At 40.8% G+C, this 12,085-nt stretch overlaps 1 protein-coding gene across 1 annotated transcript in view; it reads right to left on the bottom strand.

Annotated features, from left to right (window-relative positions):
* The window catches only part of LOC148358976 (roundabout homolog 1-like), a 362,675-nt gene that overhangs the window by 270,780 nt on the left and 79,810 nt on the right, over window positions 1–12,085 (bottom strand). Inside the window, 1 exon segment of the mRNA XM_088345902.1 lies at window positions 2,650–2,739. Within this exon segment, the coding sequence (XP_088202028.1) occupies window positions 2,650–2,739 (90 nt within the window).

Consider the following 12,085-nt stretch of genomic DNA (forward strand, 5'->3'; position numbering starts at 1 on the left):
ACGTGTCTACGACACGTATTTGCGTCTATGCAAGCTTTGGGAATGTTAAGGGAGTAATCAGTTGGACTGAACCATCTGACTGTTTTGTCCACGTTCCCATTGTAGCGCCTTATAATCCGGTGCGCCTTATGTATGTCAAAAATAGGACCAAAAACTATTTTTTGGGGGTGCGCCCTATAACCCGGTGCGCCTTATAGTGCGGAAAATACGGTACATTAATTGAGTGCAATGAAGATTTTCACTAAGTAGGCTATACAGTAATCCCTCGGTTATCGCAGTTAATGGGGACCAAAACCACCCGCGAAAAGTGAAAATCCGCAAAGTAGCGATGCCCCTTCAAAAATGCTTAAAAAAAAAACAATTATTATTATTATTTTTTTTTAATAATTTTAATATATTTTTTTTTAAATTATTATTTTATTTTATTATTATTATTTTTCAGACCTGCGAAGCTCTGAACCCGCGAACGTGGAACCACGAAGAAGCGACGCCCCTTCAAAAATGCTTAAAAAAATAATAATAAATAAATAAAATTAAAAAAAATATATATAGGGCAGCACGGCGGGGCAGTGGTTAGCGCATGTGCGGCACAGTTCATGTCGTGGGAACCTCTTGCGTGGGTTCAAATCCAGCTCCAGACTTCCTGTGCGGAGTTTGTATGTTCTCCCCGTGCTTGCGTGGGTTTCCTCCAGGCACTCCGGTTTCCTCCCACATTCCAAAAACATGCATGTCAGGTGAATTGGCCGGTCCAAATTGTCCCTAGGCGTGACTGAGCGAGTGAGTTGTCTGTCCCCGTGTGCCCTACGATTGGCTGGCAACCGGTTCAGGGTGTCCCCTGCCCACTACCCGAGGATTGCTGGGATGGGCTCCAGCACCCCCGCGACCCTACTGAGGATAAGCGGTGCAGCTGATGAGATGAGATGAGATATATATATTTTATTTTTATTTTTTATTTTTATTTAATTTTTTTATACCCGCGAAGCTCTGAACCCAGGAACGTGGAACCACGAAGTAGCGAGGTCCCACTGTAGTTCAATGAGAGGTTCCAATATTTTGACTAGGGAATTTTGATAACAGGACTCTGACGGAGGACGGCAGGCGTTGTTGCGAGAACAAGGCCCCGATGATGTAGAAACGCTCGGTTTTGGGTTTGAGTTTTCCAGACATCGCGACGCCCGGGTTAGGCTTCATCGGCACGCCCATGGGAGGAGTCGGCACACCATCTTGCGGTAAGAAAAAAAAGCTGGAAGACTTCAGAAAAGGCTTGACAGAGACTCGGGCGACACTAATTCGACTTATTCGGCCATATTCGATGGAGTGCACTTGCACGATGGAGTTTAATTGCTAATGAAATTAAATCTGCCACCGTGTGAAAATGTCGACTATTCTTGTCCATCAAGAAACGAGCGCGCATTGTCAGGTGAATGTTAATGGAGTCAGATAACTAATTACCTGTTTCCTTCTCTAGCCAGTTCCTTAACCTACGAGTCCTTACAAAAAATGTCACTGAGGAGTATTACGCAGTTTTTTCACTGTTTTCTTCTCTAGCCATTTCTAAACCTATGGGTCTTTACAAAAAATGTAATTGGAGCATATTAACAGTTTTTCCACTGTTTCCTTCTCTAGCCATTTCTAAACCTACGAGTCTTTACAAAAATGTCATTGGAGCATATTACGTAGTTTTCCCACTGTTTCCTTCTCTAGACATTTCTAAACCTACGAGTCTTTACAAAATATGTCATTGGGGCATATCACGCAGTTTTTCCACTGTTTCTTTCTCTAGCCATTTCTAAACCTACAAGTCTTTACAGAAAATGTCATTGGAGCATATTACGCAGTTTTTCCACTGTTTCTTTCTCTAGCCATTTCTAAACCTACGAGTCTTTACAGAAAATGTCATTGGAGCATATTACGCAGTTTTTCCACTGTTTCCTTCTCTAGCCATTTCTAAACCTACGAGTCTTTACAAAAAATGTCATTGGGGCATATGACGCAGTTTTTCCACTGTTTCTTTCTCTAGCCATTTCTAAACCTACGAGTCTTTACAGAAAATGTCATTGGAGCATATTACGCAGTTTTTCCACTGTTTCCTTCTCTAGCCATTTCTAAACCTACGAGTCTTTACAAAAAATGTCATTGGGGCATATGACGCAGTTTTTCCACTGTTTCCTTCTTGAGTCAGATAACTAATTCAAACAATTTGGTAAACGATACATTTTAATATTTAAAACCTGTATTTCATGTAAGACTTATACTATTCATTATGTATATGTTGAGTATGTATATACTGGGTAACTTGGGGTTTGGAACACATCAGTGAATGCATACGTTTCCATCCCCTGCCATTTTCAATCTCCACCTGAGAAGAGATCATAAACTGGGGTCTACTGTATGCTGGTCCTTTGCAAAACTGGTTTCTGAAAGTCAGTTTGGCCCTTAACCACTGGCCCTTTAACATCCACACAAGTCTATTTTCAATACATTCATCCAAAACACTTGAAACCCTACGTAGTCTCTTCTAAAGGAAACACTCGGAAATCGTAACCCTTCTTTTCAATTCCGGACCCCAAATGTAGCAGTTTCTTGTTACCACGGTGACAATTCTTGTCTCGAAGGAGTAGGGCATCAAAGAGGGTATCAAAGAGGTACCTGTGTAGCCCACCAAGTTGTCCTCGCCGTGTCCCGTGGTGGGGGCGGCCGCGGTCCCCTCTCGGCCCCCGTCCCGGGCCCCTCCGGTCTCTGCCGACAATAAAACCACAGGAACTGAGAACGTCACCTGCACCAGGACCCACAGCAGGCACAAGCTCCGTGCCCGTCGGGGATCCGGAGAGCAAGGCATCGAAAATTAGTCGCGATTAGGTTTCCCGGCAGGAGGTCGGCGTCCTCTCGCCGAGATGCCGAGTGAGTGCGGAAACAATCGTGACTGGAGTGGTGGCAGAGGGGCTCGAATGATTGACAGCCCCCGCACAAAAGGCGACCGGACCCAAACGCCATGATGCGTCATTAAGCGCTCATCACGACCTTTTGATGGCCACTTTTGTGTGGCTTGACAGGCGGCGCCGGGGCGGGCCCCGCTAAAAATCTCTTTGTGGGGCCAGACGGGGGCACTTCTGGGACCAGAAAATCACCCCCGCCACCCCATTTGAGTGTCAATGTGTCCCGAGTGGCGATTTGTGACGGACAGCAGGCGGACGGACGGGAAATTTCAGCCCAGTGTGACCTCCTTCTGGTGCAAGGTGGCGCTCGTCGGGAGTCGCAAGTGACACAAATTTCAAGTCTTATTTCAAAACCCGACTTTGGAGCCGTATTCTCAAGCATTAACCCAGAGTTACTTAGGACCCTAATTTAAAACCCCATCCTTTGATTGAAACCCAAGTTCAAGTTCGGTGCCGTCTTCCAAAACACTAAGCCAGGGGTGTCAAAGTCATTTGAACTCGGGGGCCACACGATAGAACAAACATTCTGTCGGGGGCCGGACTTGTAGATTAAAGAGAAAGAAAACAAGAGATAAAGAAATAAGGGAAAGAGGGAGGGAAAAGGAGGACAAAGAAAGAAAAAGGAGAGGAAGGGAGAGAGAGTGAGAAACAAAAGATAAAAAGTCGTGAGAGAGGGGGAAAAGAAAGGGAGAGGAAGAAAGAAATCCAAAGAGAAAAAGAAAGACAGAAGGAGAGCAAGGAGAAATGAAAGTGCGAAGGGTAGGAAGAGAGAAAGAGAAAAGAGAGAAAAGGAAAAAAAGAAGTTAGAGCCAAAGAAGTTAAAAAGACACAGAGAGAGAAACAGACAAAGAGCAACAAAGGAAGAGAAAACGAGGGACACAGAGAGTGTAAGAGACAGAGTGTGAGAAAAGGGGTGGAAAAGAGAGAGAGAGAGAGAGAGAGAGAGAGAGAGAGAGAGAGAGAGAGAGAGAGAGAGAGAGAGAGAGAGAGAGAGAGAGAGAGAGAGAGAGAGAGAGAGAGAGAGAGAAAGATAAATAAATACAAGTACAATGTCTTTGTTCGAGGCACCTTTCTTTTGGCAACATCAAGTTGACATATTTCAACCTGCAGCTTGTTTTTCTCTTGCACTTCTCTGAGTGCTGTCTCGCGGGCCGGATTCAATCCCTTAGCGGGCCTGATTTGGCCCACGGGCCGCCTTTTTAACACCTGTGCACTAAGCCTATTTTACTTTCAATTATATTTTGAAACCACTTTGGATCGAAATCCTAACCCATGTTTGAAACCTTAATTTAAAACCTCAACCAAGTCTGGAACTGTCTTCAAATACATTAACACCGACTTACTTTGAAGCCCAATTTTAAACCCATCCATTCATTAAAAACCTCATTCTTGAAACATGAATTCAAGTTCCATACTGTCTCTGTTTACACTAAACCTGACTTACTTTAAACCCTCATTTGAAACCCTATCCTTTGATTGACATACCTCTGCAGGATTGAAACCCTAATTTAAAATGCAAATTAAAAAATTTTGAGAATTTTTCTTACAAGTAGTCTCAGCGGATTGAATATTATAGCATGGCTGAAAGTGACGTCATATATCATTGTTATAATTTTTGGCCCGATCATTATTATTTAAAAAAAATAAAAAACGGGTCAAAAGCCGGGACGGGAGAGCAAACGTGGTCGGAATCAAAAACAGGTCGGAGCCCGAGACAAACGGACGGGTGGTAACACAAACAGGTCAGAGCTGGAGACAAACGGGGAGATCAGGAACGGACGGGTGGAAAAACGGGTGGAAAAACGGGACAGGCGGGAGTCAGGGTCAAAATGCTTGCCTTGTAAAAACAGGGGTTCACTGACGGACTGACAACCGGAGACTGAAAGGACTGGGTTCGAAAAAGGACAGGGAACCAATCAGGAAGCCCGCAGCGGCTGCTAATCAGTAATCATGACAAATATAATCAGCTCGGTTTTCCGAAAGTATTAAAGCAAATCGGAAGAACACGTTTATGGTTTGAAAAACGTGCAAAATTGACTGGAAGTTTCTCTCGAAGCCTGACTCGAGCACACAAACGGAGACTGAAAATGCAAGAGACGACATCAAAGACGCGGCTTTCGCTTTTGTCACGATCCAAAATAGAACGTCTCGATGACTTCATCCTTGATGCCGCGCCCTTTTACTTTTTTTCGCGTCGCTGTCGTTGTTGTCAAGGCAATGGCCCTGTATTCAATTCCAGATGAAATGCTTTTCACCAATATGCCGTTTGAAACAATCAACCGGAATAGAAACCTTACCTCGAGATCGTTTCGGAAGCCTGTAACTGTCTCGAAAGCTAGATTTCGCAAAAATAGTAAACCCGAGTGAAATAAACTTCACATCCAAACCCATGACCAAATCGTCAAATTTTGATTGAAACCCTAACACTGATTTAAAAAACAAATTCACAAACCCAACCCAAATTACAAATTGGCTTTCAATACACTAACTACGGCTTACTTTTAACACAGATTTCAAACCCCATCCTTGGAAAGAAACCCTAATTACAAACCACATCCTTTGATTGAAATCCTAAACCAAGTTTGAAACCCTAGTTTAAAAACCGAAACCAAGTTTAAAGTTGTCTTTTAAGACACAAATCGTGACTAATTAAAAACCTGAGCATGATACCTTAGTTCAGGGTTAGAGCTGTCTTCTCATCCACCAAACCTAACTTAAACTTGGGCCTGAATTTGAAACCCTATCCTTTTATTCAAACCCTTGAACAGGCTTAAAACCCTAATTTTAAGACCCGATTTCTAAACCGTCATTGAAAACACTAACTCCGATTTACTTTGAACCCAAATTTCGAACCCCATTCTTTGAACAAAACCCCAACCCAGACATGAAAACTTATTTTGAAACCACATTCTTTTATTGAAATACTAAGCCAAGTTCGAAACCCTAAAATGTTTGGAGATATCAATATGGTGACTTACCGTGAACCCTAATTTGAAACCACATCCTTTGATTGAAATCCTACCACAAGTTTGAAACCTTCATTTAAAAACCTGACCCAAGTTCTAAACGGTCTGTGCAGCCCCTTGAGACTTTTTGTGATTAAGGGCTATACAAATAAACGTGACTTGACTTGAAACATGACTTTCAAAACACTAACTCCGATTTACTTTGAACCCAAATTTCGAACCCCATTCTTTGAACGAAACCCTAACCCAGACTTGAAAACTTACTTTGAAACCACATTATTTAATTGAAACACTAACCCAAGTTTGAAACCCTAAAATCTTTGGAGATATAATTTAATACCGTGACTTACCGTGAACCCTAATTTGAAACCACATCCTTTGATTGAAACCCTATCACAAGTTTGAAACCTTATTTTAAAAACCTAACCAAACTTTTAGCACATTAACTCTGACTTACTTTGAAACCTAATTTGAATCGCAAGTTTGAAACCCTTATTTCCAATGCTACCAAATTCCAAACCATCTTCTGATACAGTAACCTCGGTTACTTTGAACCCCTGATTTGAAGCCCCACCCTTCACTTTGAAAACCTCAAACAGAAAATGGATACGTATTTACGAGAGATCCAAGTGTATGAAGTATTTGAAGTCATCGGTTTGCATGTTTCAAAATAAAAGCTAAATCCAGTCTCAAAATCTGACCTTAGACATCAAAAGTTCTGAGTTAATGATTCTGGTAACAGTTTGAGAACACAAATATAAGCCTTTCAAATTAAAAGGCTTAAAACCTGAATTCACAGGTCCTCCGTTTATAGTGCAAATAATGCTTGCCTTTCAAATTAAAAGTCTTATCCTTTATGAAAAGTTGTTTTTAGAGTCTGCAGTTATTAGTTCTGGTATCAGTTTGAGAAAACAAATGCTAGCCTTTCAAATTAAAAGCCCTATCCAGTCTTAAAACCTGACCTTATATATCAAAAAGTCCTTACTTAATGAATCTGGTATCAGTTTTAGAACACAAATGCTAGCCTTTCAAACTAAAAGCCCGATCCAGCCTTAAAACCTGACCTTAGATATCAAAAGTCCTAAGTTAATGATTCTGGTAACAAATTGAGAACGCAAATTCAATCCTTTCAAATTAAAAGGCTTAAAACCCGACTTTACATATGAAAGGTCCCCCGTCAATTGTGCAAATAATGCTTGCCTTTCAAATTAAAAGTCTTATCCTTTATAAAAAGTTGTTTTCAGATATCAGAAGTCTGCAGTAATTAGTTTTGGTATCAGATTAAGAACACAAATTCTAGCCTTTCAAATTAAAAGCCCGATCCAGTCTTAAAAGACAATTTTGAATATCCCAAGTGCTCAGTTCATAGTGCAAGTAATGCTAACCTTTCAAATTAAAAGTCAATCCAGGCTTAAAACCTGATTTTCAATATCAGAAATCCCCAGTTGATAATTATGGTATCAGTTTGAATACACAAATGCTAGCCTTTCAAATTAAAAGCCTAATCCAGTCTTAAAAGCCAACTCTAAATATCCTAAGTGCTCAGTTCATAGTCCAAATAATGCTTGCCTTTCAAAACAAAAGTCTATCCAGGCTTACAACCTGATCTTAAAAATCAGAAATCCTCAGTTAATAATGAGTGCATCAGATTCAGAACACGAATGCAATCCTTTCAAATTAAAAGGCTTAAATCCCGACTTTACATATAAAAGGTCCCCCGTTAAAAGGGCAAATAATGCTAACCTTTCAAATTAAAAGTCAATCCAGGCTTAAAACCTGATTTTTAATATCAGAAATCCTCAGTTAATAATGATGATATCAGTTTGAGTACACAAATGCTAGCCTTTCAAATTAAAAGCCCAATCCAGCCCACTTTTAATATCCTAAGTGCTCAGTTCATAGTCCAAATAATGCTTGCCTTTCAAAACAAAAGTCTATCCAGATTTTAAAAATCAGAAATCCTCAGTTAATAATGATTGCATCAGTTTGAGAACATGAACGCTAACCTTTCAAATTAAAAGTCTATCCGGGCTTACAACCTGATTTTAAAAATCAGAAATCCTCATTTAATCATGATGGCTAGCCTTTCAAAATAAAAGCCTAACCAGACTTTAAACATCCAAACTCCACAGTTCATAACGTTAATGATGCTCCCATTTCAAACTTAAAGCCTAATCTAAGTCTATAATCAGACTTTAAAACCCAAACGCATTCACAGTAGGTGTAATACAGATTTATTTTGAAAAATCGGGCAGAAAAGGACTAGGAAAGATAAATATTAAGAGGCCACGATTTATTCATCGGTTCTTCTCGTTCTGGTTTCAATTATTGAGTGTCCTTTGCTCATCCCGACCACGTTTTTTGCTCTCCTGTCCTGGCTACCGACCCGTTTCTTGCTCCCGTCTGTTTCCCGGCTTCGACCCGTTTTTTGATCCTCATCACGTCTACTCTCCTCTCCTGGCTTTCAACTCGTTACTGATCCCGACCACGTTTTTTTGCTCTCCTGTCCTGACTACCGACCCGTTTTTTTCTCCCGTCCGTTTCCCAGTTTCGACCCGTTTTTTGATCCAAAACACGTCTACTATCCTGGTTTATAGACTCGTTTCCGATCCCGATCACGTTTTTCGCTCTCCCGTCCCGGCGACAGACCCGTTTTTTCCGTTCCCGACACCGCCATCGCTCGCCAGGGAAGTCCCACTTCCGCGTTCAGAGCGACCTGCTTCCCACGCCCGTCAATCACCGGATCATGGGTGCAACCCTTTCCTTTCTTCCAATAAAACTGAGAGAAACCTAACGCAAGTGGGTCCTGTCTCCGTTCTGGTCCTGACATTCATATCGTTTGTTAATGAAGTGCGAGCATTATTTAGAAAAACAATAATTCATATTAAATAATATTAAAAAGAAAAAGAAATGACTAAATGCAAGTAAATAAACAATGAAAAAAGATGTATTCATTGAATAAACCAGTCACAAACCGGGACAGGAAACAGGAAGCAGAACCCAACCGTGTAACGTTACTCACAGTTTATCGGGGAGAAGAGGAATGAGCGCACGCTCGATCCGGAGATCGTCGGTCGCGGAAGTAGATTGATCGGAACGAGGAAGTGGTCAAAATCAAACAGATCGGGGCGAGAACAAAACAAGAGCAAAAACACAGGCAAAAACGGGGATTCTCAGGGCTTGACATGTCAAAACAGAGTTTTGCAGACGCTCCGGCAAAAAACGACTCACAGGACAGCGTTTAAGTAGTCAGGGAGCAATCTGTCAACGCGTTTCAGCTGGTGTCCATGGGCGGGGCCAATTGGGCACCCTGGCAACCGTGACAGAACCTGGCGCCACACGGCGGGGACCAATTGGGCGCCATGGCAACCGTGACAAAACCAGATAAAATCAATAAATGTCAACCGTTCAAATAAATAATTGAAATAAATCTAAAGAGTAAAAAAATAAAAACAGAGTAAATATTTAAATTACTGACAAATTAAATGAATAATTAAAATGAATTCATAAATGAAATTAATCCAGACTTTAAAGATACTAATTCATTGATTCCCGGCTCCTCCGTGTTATATGTCAAAGTGTCTTTGGGCAAGACACTGAATCCCTAATGTAGTAAGGTAGTTGCCTTGCATGCATGACGCTGCTATTGGTGTGTGAGTGTGTTTTTGAATGGGTAAGTGTGAAGCACATTGTAAAGCGCTCTGGGAGGTTGAAAAGCGCTATAGAAATGCAGACTATTTACCATTTAGCATTTAAAAACATAATAAAATAATTGCATAAATGCTATATATAAAATGCCATATAGCTTACAGCATTAAAGCTTTAACTTCAGATGATTCCAGAGTTAAAGTCTTTAAAAAGTATTAAACGATATTATTAAAGTACATTAAAATACTTTGTCCGAATTAAAATTTCAACTCCAAATGACTCCAGAGCTAAAAATGAACGCTGACAGCATTAAAGCTTTAACTCTAAATGACTGCCAAGTTCAAGCTTTAAAAGCTTTAATTATCGAAAGCATGAAATTCAAACGATTGCTTACCTAGAGCTTTTGTATTCACAGCATCAAAGTTTTAACTCCGGACGACTCCAGAGTTAAAGCTTTAACTCGGGTTGACTCCAGAGTCAAAGCTCTTACATTGACAGCATGAATGCTTCAACTATCAACGACGGCAGAGTTAATGCTTTAAAACCAATTCAAAGCGTTAACTCTGGTGGCATTAAAGCTTTAACTCTAAATGACAATGCCAAGTTAAAGCTTTAAACGCTTTAATGATCGAAAGCATGAACTTCAAATTATTGCTTACTTAGAGCTTTTGTACTCACAACATCAAAGTTTTAACTCCGGAAGACTCCAGAGTTAAAGCTTTAACTCGGGTTGACTCCAGAGTCAAAGCTGTTACATTGACAGCATGAATGCTTTAACTCGAAACGACGGCAGAGTTAATGCTTTAAAACCAATTCAAAGCTTTAACTCTGGTGGCATTAAAGCTTTAACTCTAAATGACAATGCTAAGTTAAAGCTTTAAAAGCTTTAATCATCGAAAGCATGAACTTCAAACGATTGCTTACATAGAGCTTTTGTATTCACAGCATCAAAGTTTTAACTCCGGATGACTCCAGAGTTAAAGAATTAACTCGGGTTGACTCCAGAGTCAAAGCTGTTATATTGACTGCATGAATGCTTCAACTCCGAAAGACGACCCAGTTAATGCTTTAAAACAATTTCAAAGCTTTAACTCTGGTAGCATTAAAGCTTTAACTTCAGATGATTCCAGAGTTAAAGCTTTTAAAAACAATTACATCATTAAAGTACATTAAAACACATTGTCCGGATTCAAGTTTCAACTCCAAATAACTTCAGAGTTCAAAATTAAAACTGACAGCATTAAAGCTTTAACTCTAATGCATGAGCTTCAAACAATTGCTTGCCTAGAGTTCTTGTCTTCACAACATCAAAGTTTTAACTCCGGATGATTCCAGAGTTAAAGCTTTAACTCGAGTTGAATCAAGGCTGTTACATTGACAGCATGAATGCTTCAAATCCAAACGACGGCAGAATTAACTCTTTGAAACCAATTCAAAGCTTTAACTCAGGTAGCATTAAAGCTTTAACTCCAAATTAACTTGGATTTTGACGTCCTTGACGAAACTCCTCAGCTCACAAGTTGATTTTTCAGCCTGGCTGGAAACTGAACTCATTCTGTCAAAAATCTGCTTTAAAAGCTTTTCCTTCTTTGGAACAATAGCGTCAAGCAAAAATCATTTTTTCTTTTTTCTTCTTTTCTTTTTTTCTTTTGCCTGAAGCGTTCGTTCGGCATTCGTCTCAGTCTAACCTACATTTTCACTTTTTTTTGCTTTTCTTACTGCCGCCTCTTCACTTTTACGATAAAACATTTTGTTCGAAGCTTGTCCCAAACCAGTTGGATCTCAAATTGTTTTTTTTTTTTAACTTTCCCGGAATAAAGCGCAATTGCACCTCCACTACACTTGGGGGTAGTGACGTTCTCAGTGAGAGTGTTTTGTTCACATTTAACTTCCATTCAGTGTGTGTCACGGTTGTCATGGCGCCCTATTGGCCCCGCCCATGGGTACCAGCTGCAGCTTGTTGAAAAAATGGCTCCCTGTCAGTATTTAAACTCTGTCCTGTCAGCCCTTTTTGGTCGGTCCGTCTGCGAATCTCTGTTTTTACACGACAAGCTCCTTTTTTCGCCTGTCCTGTGTTTTTGCTCCCGTTTGTCTCCCGATAGGATCTGATTTGGTCTCGAGCACGTCTGCTCTCCCGTCCCGAATGACGACCTGTTTTGATCTCGACCACATCTGTTCTCCCGCCCCGAATAACGATCGTTTTTTTTATCTTGACCACGTCCATTCTTCTCTCCCGGCTTTCAAATTGTTTCCGATCCCAATCAAGTTTTTGCTCTTCCACCCTGGCTTCTGACCCGTTCCTGACACCGCCATCGCTCGCCGAGCAACCTACACCCCGAGACCAGCGATCTCCGGATCGTGTGTGCACTCCTTTCCCTTCTTCCCAATAAAATCGTGAGAAACGTTACGCAAGTGGGTCCTGTCTCCGTTCTGGTCGTGACAGTGTGAAGCATAGAGTATAAGCATTGAGTATAAAGTATAAAGCACTTCACTGCGACCTTGAAGAAAGACAAGCGAAGACCAGTGTGCTTGCTA

Source organism: Urocampus carinirostris, chromosome 10, assembly GCF_059441175.1.
Source record: "Urocampus carinirostris isolate Australia breed hairy pipefish chromosome 10, RoL_Ucar_1.0, whole genome shotgun sequence".
In the NCBI taxonomy this organism is placed as follows: domain Eukaryota; kingdom Metazoa; phylum Chordata; class Actinopteri; order Syngnathiformes; family Syngnathidae; genus Urocampus; species Urocampus carinirostris.